This window comes from Piliocolobus tephrosceles, chromosome 3, assembly GCF_002776525.5.
Source record: "Piliocolobus tephrosceles isolate RC106 chromosome 3, ASM277652v3, whole genome shotgun sequence".
In the NCBI taxonomy this organism is placed as follows: Eukaryota; Metazoa; Chordata; class Mammalia; order Primates; family Cercopithecidae; genus Piliocolobus; species Piliocolobus tephrosceles.
Window position 1 is genome coordinate 61,761,855 of NC_045436.1, and position 14,608 is coordinate 61,776,462.

Sequence of the window (14,608 nt, forward strand, 5' to 3'; positions counted from 1 at the left end):
TTTTAAAAACATTTGTGGTATGAAATATTCATATCTATAATAGAGTATTAGATACACAATTTTAAAGAAAAATAGTTAATTCATTTTTGTCTCTTCCTTAAATCAAATATACTCACTATTCACTGGGAATACAATAAAAGGTCCTTACTTTTTCCTTTGGACTTTTGAGGACACTCACCTCTTCCTTTGAGGTTTCTGAGTCGAGCTGTAGTGTGAGATACATAATGATATGAGGAGTGTTTAGGCTACTCTGCTGGATACCTTCAACCTCTTCTCCCCAGAGAAGCTTGACTAAATCACTTGTGTTCGACTGTGTCTTTTTCTGTCTTGGTTGGGATGTCTCCTTTTTCACAGCATATGCATTTTCAAATGTCAGTTTCACCTTTAAAAATTAAAACAATGTGTTGATTTTTCAACAAGGGAAAATCAGCTGCAATTTTCACAATGAAGGATCTGTGCATGCACATATACCCAGGTATGTACAGTATGTATAAATCATCCCAGAGTGAGGACTCCTGATGGCTGGGGCTGCATATTCTTGTATCTTCAGCTCCTAAGAGAGTGTCTGATACATATTACCACAAATATTTATTGAATAAGAATGTATAATATTCTGTATAAAAATTCATTTAATCAAACATAATCATTGCCGTCTAAATTGTTGACTATAAAAATAAGACAGGCCATCAAAAACCAGAAATTAGTGTGATCTGATAGTGCAAAAAGAATAACATCACAATATGAATGCTGACAGCACTGGCTCATCTGGAAAGATAGAAGGAAGAGATTCAGCATTAAGAGTGACTTCACACAACAGAGTTAATTCTCCTTTCAAATAAGGTGATATTTCAAATATTCTTCTCTCAGACATTCTTTCTGGTTCTTTAAAACAAAGGCCAAGGAGAGTAAACGCTATCAACATGCTAGATCTTAAACCAACATGGCTCTAAGAAGATTATCAATTTTATCAAGACAGTTTTAATTTCATGGCCTGATGTTAAGACTGGTAAGAGTCGGCCGGGCGCGGTGGCTCAAGCCTGTAATCCCAGCACTTTGGGAGGCCGAGACGGGCGGATCACGAGGTCAGGATATCGAGACCATCCTGGCTAACACAGTGAAACCCCGTCTCTACTAAAAAAATACAAAAAAAAAAAAAACTAGCCGGGCGAGGTGGCGGGCGCCTGTACTCCCAGCTACTCGGGAGGCTGAGGCAGGAGAATAGCGTAAACCCGGGAGGCGGAGCTTGCAGTGAGCTGAGATCCGGCCACTGCACTCCAGCCTGAGCGACAGAGCGAGACTCCGTCTCAAAAAAAAAAAAAAAAAAAGACTGGTAAGAGTCCAGAATGTGGCCATTTACCACAGGTATGGAAAGGTAGCCTCCACTTCTCAATTACCTAATGGTCTGGTACTGGTCCGTGGCCTGGGGATTGGGGACCCCTGGTGTAAAAGGATGTCCTTATTCTTAGGAGATACATGCCAAAGGACTTAGGGATGAAGTATTAAAATTACCTACCCTTGGAAAAGGAAATATTTGTCTAGATACCAATTGGTCAAAGATAACTCGTTCATTTCAAAGAAGCACCAAAACTGGATAGCCACACATAGAAGAATGAAACTCTATCTCTCACCGTATACAAAAATTAACTTAAGATGGATTAAAGACTTAAATCTAAGACCTGAAACCATAACAATTCCAGAAGAAAACGTACTCTTTGGACACTGGCATAGGCAAAGAATTTATGACTAAGACTCCAAAAGCAAATGCAACAAAAATGAAAATAAATAAATGAGACCCAATTAAACTAAAAAGCTTTTGCACAGCAGAAGAAATAATCAACAGAGTAAACAACCTACAGGATGGGAGAAAATAGTTGTAAACTATGTATCTGACAAAAAACTAATATTCAGAATCTCTAAAGAACTCAAATAAATCAGCAAGAAAAAAGTAATCCCATTAAAAAGTGGGCAAATGACTTGAATAGACATTTCTCAAAAGAAGATATACAAATGGTCTACAAACATGAAAAAATGCTCAACATGACTAATCATCAGGGAAATGCAAGTTAAAACAAAATGAGGTACCACCTTACCCCAACCAGAATGGACATTATTAAAAAGTCAGAAAACAATAGATGGAGCAGACATGGTGAAAAGGGAATGCTTATGCCCTGCTATTGGGAATGTAAATTAGTACAACCTCTATGGAAAACAGCATGAAGACTTCTAAAAGAACTAAAAGCAGATCTATTATTAGATCCAGCAACCCCACTACTGGGTATCTACCCCAAATTCCTTTTTCTGGAATGAGGATTTAGAAGTACCCAAAAGAAAGTATATGGGAGCCTTTGGTGGTGTTCTCTGGAAATGTGAGAACTCTTTGGGGGAATTCCTGAGTACAGATTTTGTGAGATAGATGGGAGCTCTGAAGATTGTCTCCTGGCATTGGGCTTTAGGAAGGAGCTCTGAGTGAAGATGTGTGAGCAGTACGGAAGGGGAGAAATCAGATCAGAGGGAGCATGAGATGAGTCACATCCTAGGGCAGCAGGTGTTGCAGAGATGCAGCTGGAGTGTCTATGAGACTTGTGCATAAGCAGTGGTGACAAGAAAGTGGGTCCTCAGAGAAAGAAACGCATCTCAGAACAGGGAAGGCATCTTTCTCAGCTGAGATTCTTATGGGTGGAGAGGTCAAAAGATAGGGTGCAATCTACCAAAAATAAAAAAGGGAAATTTTTAAGTCCACCAAAAATAGACTTAAAAATTCACTAATTTTCTTCAGGCAGCAGCAACAACCTCAAATTTATGACTGGTTTGCTATGCTTGGTGAAAAACAACATACTTGAAAACTACTGTTATACTTGGCAAACAACATCATTTCTTTTCTGTGGTGCAAGGATCTTTTTGTCTCACCACGACAAAAACTCTAACACACACCACCAAACCATCCATTAAAATTCCTAAGGAACTATTTCAGCCACCATTCTTCTGATTTAAGTAAAGTTGGTTCCATAATACAAATAAAATTATACTTTAAAAAGACATTTTTAAAAGCTAACATGTTAAGTAGCTACAAATGTCAGGAAATCTGGTTGCCTTGATAAAATGGTAAAGGGTGAGACAGATAACCAAATTAAGAGTTAAGTGCTATTTTAAAAAACAGGTTGATATACATAAATATTAGGGATATTATGTGTTTTATAGGGAAAAACTTTTATTAAATGATACTTAATGTAAGTTAGTTTACATGAAGCTTCTTATAAAGGGTTTTCTCTTATTACTCGGTGAGACTTTAACCTGGTCAAGGTTCAGGATCCTTCGTGTCCTATGTCCCTCTTCTTTGTGCAGTTTGCCCAGCATTTCCTCAGACCCAAGAAAGCACTCTCTATGACTCATCACTTCCAAAGTCTTGTCGCTTTGTCTTTTCTTTGTACTTCAGTCTTTAGCCTATCCTATTTAAAAAGCAATGTCTCTTCCAAACAAAGAAATCATCTACCAAACAAAGAAATCCTCTGATTCCCCTTTAGCTACCATCCTCTTCACAGATGGAACCTGGGAAGGCTGTCCAGAATTTCCAGCGGCTGCGGAAGCTGACCAGTCTCTCATCTCTGCCTCAGTCTGCACTGTCTCTCTCATCATCTACACTGCTCTCTGCATGTCTCATCCTTTCCCTGTTGGCTAATAGCTGGCAGATGCTTTCAATACTCCTTAGTCAAAATTCTGAAGGAATTGAGTCTGACTGGCTTAGCAGATTATCTCTCCTCCATCCTCTTCTCTTCTTGGGCCACCTCACTGAGTGACTGAAGACAAAACTTGGAAGGCTTCTTGGACTTCTCTCTATCCTGTAGAAAGTATTGTCCTCTTTCCTTCCTCCCTATCTTAAATCTAATCTCCTCCTCCATCCCCGGTCAGCATGTTGCTCAGGCCTTTATCATCTCTCTTCTGGACTACTGCAAAACCAACCACCTGGTTTCCTGACCTCCAGTCTTGCATATGCCTCCCCGATCCAGAGTGAAATATTCCTAAAATGCAAATCTGATTTGCATATAAGTCCTGCACTTTAAAATGTTGATATAAATGGTTACTTCTGGGTTCTGAGAATAGATTTACAAATATCTAAAAAATTTTACTAGTTTGTTTTCTAATGTTTCCACAGTATATGTATCATTTCTGTGTAACAAGGAAATAATAAAAGTTAAAACATTCCACTCAAGAATCATCTCCTTTAAGAAGCCTTTGCCCCCTCCTTTAGGCCTAAGAACTACCTGAGAGAGAAGAGGCCAAGACTAATAATCTTCAGGCTGTTCTCCTAGAAAAGCAGTTAGGATCCTCCAAAGCTCTAAAAAAGCCAGCTATGGCCCAGAGCTAAATGAAATCAGTCTTGGTCTTCTGCAAAATTTGGACCCAAGCTCCCAGATAAAGACAGGGGAGGAGACGATGTACTACATGCATGATTATGTACCTGTTAAATAAATGAGAGCACAGAGCTGCAGAAACGGATCAGAGTCACAAAAGTCAGCAATTAGATGAGTATTTGCATCTTTGTTCTTGTCATTTAAATTTTTGAAAACCTCTTTTTAAAATCAACATTTTATTTCAGAAATTTTGAAACTACAGAAAAGTTGTAAGAAAAGTACAGTGATCGCCCATAATCCCACATCTAATGGCACTATTGTTAACATTTTGTCACATTTGCTTCATTTTGTCTCTTCTCTCTGGTCTTCCTTTCCTTTCCTTCCATACTCCTTTCTCTATATGTATTTTTAAGTTTCTTGGCTGAACCATTTGAAAATTATTTGCAGGTATTTTAATACATCGTCCCTAAGTACTTTAGCAGGTCTCTCCTAAGGATAAGGGCATCTTCTTACATCAGGGGTCGTCAACCTCAGGCCACGGACAGGTATCAGAACCATTAGGAATCAGGTGGGATAGCAGGAGGTGAGTGGCCAGTGAGTGAAGCTTCATCCATATTTACAGCCACTCCGCATCATTCACATTACCACCTGAGCTCTACCTCCTGTCACATCAGTGGTGACATTAGATTCTCCCAGGAGCACAAAACCTATTGGGAACTGTGCATGTGGGGGATCTAGGCTGTGCACTCCTTATGATAATCTAATGCGTGATAATCTCTCACTGTCTCCTGTCACCCGCAGATAGGACTGTCTAATTGCAGGAAGACAAGCTCAGGGTTCCCACTGATTCTACATTATGGTGAGTTGTAGAATTATTTCATAATAATAGAAATAAAGTATACAATAAATGTATACCTGACTACTCTTGCGTGTTTAAAAAGGATGGGTTAATTGTGGATGGAACTGGTCCAAAATATTTAAATCCTTATTTCTTTCTCTCCCTTTTTCTTCTGCTAAGTGTGCACAGCTGAATTTGCAAAGGTTAATTAAATATAAATATAATGTGATTCTACTGTAAACATAACTTTTCATATTTTTGAAGAAGAAGAGACATGATTGAACTCTGGTAATACTGGAAGCACACCTGCAACCAACATAAGAAGAAAAGGGGATCCCTCACTCAGGGATAATACATAGCATTTTATTTCTATTATTATTATAATACATTGTAATATATAATGAAATAATTATATAACTCACCATAATGTACAATCAGTGGGAACGCTGAATTTGTTTTCCTGCAACTAGATGGTCCCATCTGGGGGTGATGGGAGACAGTGACAAATCATCAGGCATTAGATTCTTATAAGGAGCATATAACCTAGATCCCTTCCTTGCATGCACAGTTCACAATAGGGTTCGTGCTCCTAGGAAAATCTAATGCCACTGCTGATCTAACAGGAGGTGGAGCTCAGACACTAATGTGAGCGATGGGGAGCAGCTGTAAATACAGATGAACCTTTGCTCGCTTGCCCACTGCTCACTTCCTGCTATGGAGTCCAGTTCCTAATAGGCCATGAACCACTACCAGTCCATGGCCCAGGATTTGGGGACCCCTGCTCTAACCCATATAAAGCATATCATCTTCCCTATGCCCCCAAAAAGAGAACACTAATTCCTGATGCTATCTAGAACAGAATATTCATGGTACACTCTGTTACCAAAAGGTATAGCACTCACAAAATAACCCTAATAACTGAAAAATGTCATTTACGATACACAGTGTCAATGTTTAGGGTATCAAAATGACTTTTTATACAATAAATTTATTTCTATCTACAAGGACTGAAAAATAATTCATTAAGTAGCCAAACAAAAGTCCAGGAGAAAAGCTTAATTAAATGACAAAAAAAAAAAAAAAAAAAAAAATCAAGAAACTTGTATAATTTGTTTTTAAAATAAAATCACATTGGAAAAAAAACTTTATAGCAACAGTGATCTTAGTAAGTCAGAGAACAGAAAACTCCATGACTATTTAAAATGACTCTTCTAGGAACTAGATTGTCATAAGCATATATGGTAGTTATAATGGGAAGTTTGTAATTATATATATTTTCATTACTGTTACTGTTACTGCTTTACGTAGAATTTTATTTGCAGATATTTTTCTCTCTTTTTAGAATAATCTCCAAAAGCTAATAATATTAGCAAGAGCTAAATTTTCTTAAATAGCCAATTCCAATGTAACTCATCCGTTATACATGATACTTTTCAGAAGCTTAAAAAGGAAAATAGTGCAGGATATATTTATTTTATATAACATCATAAAATATAGAAAAAGAATGTCCATACCTGCATAGGTCCAGGAATGCAAGACAGAACTCTCTCGATGTTTTCAGTAGTAACATCAACATCATTCACAGCAACAAGGACATCACCTGAAACCAGAATAACAATAAAAGATAGTTTTATTAATATCCAAAACGATAGAGGTCTAGAATTGGAACATTAAACAGCTACTCTGACCTCCTCAAAGTTCAGTGAGAAATGTGGCACAGACAAGCACGAACTTGTCCAAGTTTATACAGCTCATTGGTGGCAGGGCTAATCTCCTAACTTTACTCCTCTTAATCTGTGATACTGCCCATCATTACACCATAAATAATACAACCTATAAATATTTAAAAAGATAAATATTTTTATTCTTGATGCAATTGGGAGAATTATGTAAATCCAAAGAACAAATGGAAAATTTATAGCATGAACCAAATACTGTACTTGACAAAACTGAATCTAACCACTTAGACCCACAGTAAAAACAAAACAAAACAAAACAAAAAACAAAACAAAAAAAAGCCCAGCTGAAATTCTAATTAAATCCATGTGGCACATCGTAACACAATATGCTATGGTATTCACTTCTGTTACTGATCTAGGTCTACACACAGTTCTTTGCTTCAAAGGCCCCAACCATATCAAAATACACTGCATGTTTGGTAAAAAATTTCCTTTTCCATGTACTTAGGAAAACATGTACTTAGGAAAACATGTCAGATGTTTTCCAAATCTGACAATAAAATAAAGATCAGTGTTGAAATGGAAACTTACTTTCAGAATATAATTAAAGATACTATCAAAATACCAGTAAGCTATATTATTAGAAATATAGACATACCAAAGTTATTTTTCTCATCATTCCTAAATATATTATTAGGAAATTGATGAAATAATTCATATTCATCCATTCACTTACCAAATATTTACTGAGCACTTACTGTGTGCCAGGCACTGCTCTAAGCACTAGAGAAAAAGAACTGAACAAAGACAAAATCTCTACCCTCAGGGAGCTTAATAGTCTTTGGGGAAGATGGATAACAAACATGTATAAAGGTTGAGCACCCCAAATCCAAAAATTGAAAACCCAAAATGCTCCAAAATTCAAAATATTTTGAGCACCAACCTGACCCTCAAAGGAAACGTTCATTGGAGCATTTTGGATTTGGGATTATCAGACTTGGGATGTTCAACAGGTAAACATAATGCAATATTCCAAAAAAAAAAAAAAAAAAAAAAAATCGGAAGCATTTCTGGTTCCAGGTATTTTGAATAAGGAGTACTCAACCAGTATATGTAGAATTGCATTGGTAGACAATTCTTCATAAGTCTCATGTTTCTGCACATCTTATAGGCCGAGGCATTGAGAGTCTTTGATCTTGACTGTCTTTTCTTTTCCTTTTTTTTTTTTAATTATTATACTTTAAGTTCTAGGGTACATGTGCACAACATGCAGGTTTGTTACATGTGTATACATGTGCCGTGTTGGTGTGCTGCACCCCTTAACTCGTCATTTACATTAGATATATCTCCTAATGCTATTCCCCCCTCCCCCCCACGCCCCACAATAGGCCCCGGTATGTGATGTTCCCCTTCCTGTGTCCGAGTGATCTCATTGTTCAATTCCCACCTATGAGTGAGAACATGTGGTGTTTGGTTTTCTGTTCTTGCGACAGTTTGCTGAGAATGATGGTTTCCAGCTGCATCCATATCCCTACAAAGGACACGAACTCATCCTTCTTATGGCTGCATAGTATTCCATGGTGTATATGTGCCACATTTTCTTAATCCAGTCTGTCACTGATGGACATTTGGGTTGATTCCAAGTCTTTGCTATTGTGAATAGTGCCATAATAAACATACGTGTGCATGTGTCTTTATAGCAGCATGATTTATAATCCTTTGGGTATATACCCAGTAATGGGATGGCTGGGTCAAATGGTATTTCCAGTTCTAGATCCTTGAGGAATCGCCACACTGTTTTCCACAATGGTTGAACTAGTTTACAGTCCCACCAACAGTGTAAAAGTGTTCCTATTTCTCCACATCCTCTCCAGCACCTGTTGTTTCCTGACTTTTTAATGATCGACATTCTAACTGGTGTGAGATGGTATCTCATTGTGGTTTTGATTTACATTCCTCTGATGGCCAGTGATGATAAGCATTTTTTCATGTGTCTGTTGGCTGCATAAATGTCTTCTTTTGAGAAATGTCTGTTCATATCCTTTGCCCACTTTTTGATGGGGTTGTTTTTTCTTGTAAATTTGTTTGAGTTCTTTGTAGATTCTGGATATTAGCCCTTTGTCAGATGGGTAGATTGCAAAAATTTTCTCCCGTTCTGTAGGTTGCCTGTTCACTCTGATGGTAGTTTCTTTTGCTGTGCAGAAGCTCTTTAGCTCAATTAGATCCCATTTGTCAATTTTGGCTTTTGTTGCCATTGCTTTTGGTGTTTTAGACATGAAGTCCTTGTCCATGCCTATGTCCTGAATGGTATTAACTAGGTTTTCTTCTAGGGTTTTTATGGTATTAGGTCTAACATTTAAGTCTCTAATCCATCTTGAATTAATTTTCATATAAGGAGTAAGGAAAGGATCCAGTTTCAGCTTTCTCCTTATGGCTAGCCAATTTTCCCAGCACCATTTATTAAATAGGGAATCCTTTCCCCATTTCTTGTTTCTCTCAGGTTTGTCAAAGATCAGATGGCTGTAGATGTGTGGTATTATTTCCGAAGGCTCTGTTCTGTTCCATTGGTCTATATCTCTGTTTTGGTACCAGTACTATGCTGTTTTGGTTACTGTAGCCTTGTAGTATAGTTTGAAGTCAGGTAGCGTGATGCCTCCAGCTTTGTTCTTTTGGCTTAGAATTGATTTGGCAATGCGGGCTCCTTTTTGGTTCCATATGAACTTTAAAGCAGTTTTTTCCAATTCTGTGAAGAAAGTCATTGGTAGCTTAATGGGGATGGCATTGAATCTATAAATTACCTTGGGCAGTATGGCCATTTTCACGATATTGATTCCTCCTATCCATGAGCATGGTATTTTCTTCCTTTTGTTTGTGTCCTCTGTTATTTCACTGAGCAGTGGTTTGTAGTTCTCCTTGAAGAGGTCCTTCACATCCCTTGTAAGTTGGATTCCTAGGTATTTTATTCTCTTTGAAGAAATTGTGAATGGGAGTTCATTCATGACTTGGATCTCTGTTATTGGTGCATAAGAATGCTTGTGATTTTTGCACATCGATTTTCTATCCTGAGACTTTGCTGAAGTTGCTTATCAGCTTAAGGAGATTTTGGCCTGAGACGATGGGGTTTTCTAAATATACAATCATGTCATCTGCAAACAGGGACAACTTGACTTCTTCTTTTCCTAATTGAATACCCCTTATTTCTTTCTCTTGCCTGATTGCCCTAGCCAGAACTTCCAACACTATGTTGAATAGGAGAGGTGAGAGAGGGCATCCCTGTCTTGTGCCAGTTTTCAAAGGGAATGCTTCCAGTTTTTGCCCATTCAGTATGATATTAGCTGCAGGTTTGTCATAAATAGATCTTATTATTTTGAGATACGTTCCATCAATACGAATTTATTGAGAGCTTTTAGCATGAAGGGTGTTGAATTTTGTCAAAGGCCTTTTCTGCATCTATTGAGATAATCGTGTGGTTTTTGTCTTTGGTTCTGTTTATATGCTGGATTATGTTTACTGCTTTGCGTATGTTGAACCAGCCTTGCATCCCAGGAATGAAGCCCACTTGATCATGGTGGATAAGCTTTTTGATGTGCTGCTGGATTCAGTTTGCCAGTATTTTACTGAGGATTTTTGTATCGATGTTCATCAGGGATATTGGTTTAAAATTCTCTTTTTTTGTTGTGTCTCTGCCAGGCTTTGGTATCAGGATGATGTTGGCCTCATAAAATGAGTCAGGGAGGATTCCCTCTTTTTCTATTTATTGGAATAGTTTCAGAAGGAGTGGTACCAGCTCCTTCTTGTACCTCTGGTAGAATTCGGCTGTGAATCCGTCTGGTCCTGGACTTTTTTTGGTTGGTAGGCTATTAATTATTGCCTCAATTTCAGAGTCTGCTATTGGTCTATTCAGGGATTCAACTTCTTCCTGGTTTAGACTTGGGAGAGTGTATGTGTCCAGGAATTTATCAATTTCTTCTAGGTTTTCTAGTTTATTTGACTAGAGGTGTTTATAGTATTCTCTGATGGTAGTTTGTATTTCTGTGGGGTCGCTGGTGACATCCCCTTTATCATTTTTTATTGCGTCTATTTGATTCTTCTCTCTTTTCTTCTTTATTAGTCTTGCTAGGGGTCTATCAATTTTGTTGATATTTTCAAAAAACCAGCTCATGGATTCATTGATTTTTTGGAGGGTTTTTTGTGTCTCTATCTCCTTCAGCTCTGCTCTGATCTTAGTCATTTCTTGCCTTCTGCTGGCTTTTAAATGTGTTTTCTCTTGCTTCTCTAGTTCTTTTAATTGTGATGTTAGGGTGTCAGTTTTAGATTTTTCCTGCTTTCTCTTGTGGGCATTCAGTGCTATAAATTTCCCTCTGCAAACTACTTTAAATGTGTCCTGGAGATCCTGGTATGTTGTATCTTTGTTCTCATTGGTTTCAAAGAACATCTTTATTTCTGCCTTCATTTCGTTATGTACCCAGTAGTCATTCAGGAGCAAGTTGTTCAGTTTCCATGTAGTTGAGTGGTTTTGATTGAGCTTCTTAGTCCTGAGTTCTAGTTTGATTGCACTGTGGTCTGAGAGACAGTTTGTTATAATTTCTGTTCTTGTACATTTGCTGAGGAGTGCTTTACTTCCAACTATGTGTCAGTTTTGGAATAAGTGGGATGTGGTGCTGAGAAGAATGTATATTCTGTTGATTTGGGGTGGAGAGTTCTATAGATGTCTATTAGGTCCGCTTGGTGAAGAGTTGAGTTCAATTCTTGGATATCCTTGTTAACTTTCTGTCTCGTTGATCTGTCTAATGTTGACAGTGGGGTGTTAAAGTCTCCCATAATTATTGTATGGGAGTCTAAGTCTCTTTGTAAGTTTCTAAGGACTTGCTTTATCAATCTGGGTGCTCCTGTATTGGGTGCATTATATTTAGCATAGTTAGCTCTTCTTGTTGAATCGATCTCTTTACCATTATGTAATGGCCTTCTTTGTCTCTTTTGATCTTTGATGTTTTAAAGTCTGTTTTATCAGAGATTCAGATTGCAACTCCTGCCTTTTTTTGTTTTCCATTTGTTTGGTAGATCTTCTTCCATCCCTTTATTTTGAGCCTATGTGTGTCTCTGCATGTGAGATGGGTCTCCTGAGTACAGCAAACTGATGAGTCTTGACTCTTTATCCAATTTGCCAGTCTGTGTCTTTTAGTTGGAGCATTTAGCCCATTTACATTTAAGGTTAATACTGTTATATGTGAAGTTGATCCTGTCATTATGATATTAGCTGGTTATTTTGCTCGTTAGTTGCTGCAGTTTCTTCCTAGTACAGAAGGTCTTTACATTTTGGCATGTTTTTGCAGTGGCTGGTACTGGTTGTTCCTTTCCATGTTTAGTGCTTCCTTCAGGAGCTCTTGTAGGGCAGGCCTGGTGGTAACAAAATCTCTAAGCATTTGCTTGTCTGCAAAGAATTTTATTTCTCCTTCACTTATGAAACTTAGTTTGGCTGGATATGAAATTCTGGGTTGAAAATTCTTTTCTTTAAGAATGTTGAATATTGGCTCCCACTCTCTTCTGCCTTGCAGAGTTTCTGCTGAGAGATCCGCTGTTAGTCTGTTGGGCTTCCCTTTGTGGGAAACCTGACCTTTCTCTCTGGCTGCCCTTAACATTTTTTCCTTCATTTCAACCTTGGTGAATCTGACAATTATGTGTCTTGGAGTTGCTCTTCTCGAGGAGTATCTTTGTGGTATTCTCTGTATTTCCTGAATTTGAATGTTGGCCTGCCCTGCTAGGTTGGAGAAGTTCTCCTGGATAATATCCTGCAGAGTGTTTTCCAACTTGGTTCCATTCTCCCCGTCACTTTCAGGCACACCAAACAGACGTAGATTTGGTCTTTTCACATAATCCCATATTTCTTGGAGGCTTTGTTCATTTCTTTTTACTCTTGTTTCTCTACATTTCTCTTCTTGTTTCATTTCATTCATTTGATCTTCAATCACTGATACTACTTCTTCCAGTTGATCGAGTTGGTTACTGAAGCTTGTGCATTTGTCACATAGTTCTTGTGTCATGGTTTTCATCTCTATCAGTTCGTTTATGGACTTCTCTGCATTGGTTATTCTAGTTATCCATTCTTCCATTCTTTTTTCAAGGTTTTTAGTTTCTTTGCACTGGGTACGTAGTTCCTCCTTTAGCTCTGAGAAGTTTGATCTACTGAAGCCTTCTTCTCTCAACTCATCAAAGTCATTTTCCGTCCAACTTTGTTCCATCCTGGCGATAAGCCACATTCCTTTGGAGGGGGAGATGTGCTCTCATTTTTTGAATTTCCAGCTTTTCTGCCCTGCTTTTTCCCCATCTTTGTGGTTTTATCTGCCTTTGGTCTTTGATGATGGTGATGTACTGATGGGGTTTTGGTGTGGGTGTCCTTTCCGTTTGTTAGTTTCCTTCTAACAGTCAGGACCCTCAGCTGCAGGTCTGTTGGAGTTTGCTTGAGGTCCACTCCAGACCCTGTTTGCCTGGGTATCAGCAGCAGAGGCTGCAGAAGATAGAATATTGCTGAACAGTAAGTGTTGCTGTCTGATTCTTGCTCTGGAAGCTTCATCTCAGAGGTGTACCCAGCCATGTGAGGTGTGAGGTGTCCATCTGCACCTAGTGGGGGATGTCTCCCAGTTGGGCTACTCAGGGGTCAGGGATCCACCTGAGCAGGCAGTCTGTCCATTCTCAGATCTCAACCTCTGTGCTGGGAGAACCACTGCTCTCTTCAAAGCTGTCAGACAGGGACATTTAAGTCTGCAGAGGTTTCTGCTGCTTTTTGTTTAGCTATGCCCTGTCCCCAGAGGTGGAGTCTACAGAAGCAGGCAGGCGTCCTTGAGCTGCGGTGGGCTCCACCCAGTTCGAGCTTCCCAGCGGCTTTGTTTACCTACTTAAGCCTCAGCAACGGCATGTGCCCATTCCCCAACCTCACTGCTGCCTTGCAGTTAGATCTCAGACTACTGTGCTAGCAATGAGGGAGGCTCTGTGGGCGTGGATCCCTCTGGGCCAGGCATGGGATATAATCTCCTAGCGTGCCGTTTGCTAAGACCCTTGGTAAAGTGCAGTATTAGCGTGGGAGTTACCCAATTTTCCAGGTGTTTTGTGTCTCAGTTTCCCTTGGCTAGGTAAAGGAATTCCCTTCCCCCTTGTGCTTCCCAGATGAGGCGATGCCTCGCCCTGCTTCAGCTCTCGCTGGTTGGGCTGCACCCACTGACCAGCACCGACTGTCTGACATGCCCAAGTAAGATGAACCTGGTACCTCAGTTGAAAATGCAGAAATCACCCATCTTCTGTGTCACTCACGCTGGGAGCTGGAGGCTGGAGCTGTTCCTATTCGGCCATCTTGGGCGCCCCCTCCGCAAATAAAAAATAGACTGTCTTTTCAAAGATGTTTGTGTAATGAACAGCCTTGGACAACAGAGATAGTGTTTCCATCCTGAGCAAAGGTCAAGCTTGCTTTCCAAATGGTATAATAAGGTCAATGCTGTGCTCAATATCTTATTATTAATAACTGTTTTTTATAAAACATTGGTGTTCCCTAAGTACAGAGTTCCTTTCCTTTAAGGCAACCCATCATTAGGCATCACTTGGCCATCTGTAGGGTTGGCAAACAGATGAAAATGTTGACACTTTAGGTACTGCTATTCCTCCTTTTTTTCCTTCCTCTCCTTGATATCTCTATTGAATGAGAACAGGGTTAAGTGCAGAGTGAGCAGGAGTAGGTTCTTAGGCCAATGGTG

General features: G+C 39.0%; 1 protein-coding gene across 1 annotated transcript in view; it reads right to left on the reverse strand.

Annotated features, from left to right (window-relative positions):
- The window catches only part of INTU (inturned planar cell polarity protein), a 90,681-nt gene that overhangs the window by 53,329 nt on the left and 22,744 nt on the right, over nucleotides 1-14,608 (reverse strand). Inside the window, exons 3-4 of the mRNA XM_023217614.3 lie at nucleotides 6,702-6,787; nucleotides 179-382 (exon numbers count right to left, since the gene is read on the reverse strand). Of these exons, the coding sequence (XP_023073382.2) occupies nucleotides 179-382; nucleotides 6,702-6,787 (290 nt within the window). The remainder of the gene's footprint in view (nucleotides 1-178; nucleotides 383-6,701; nucleotides 6,788-14,608) is intronic.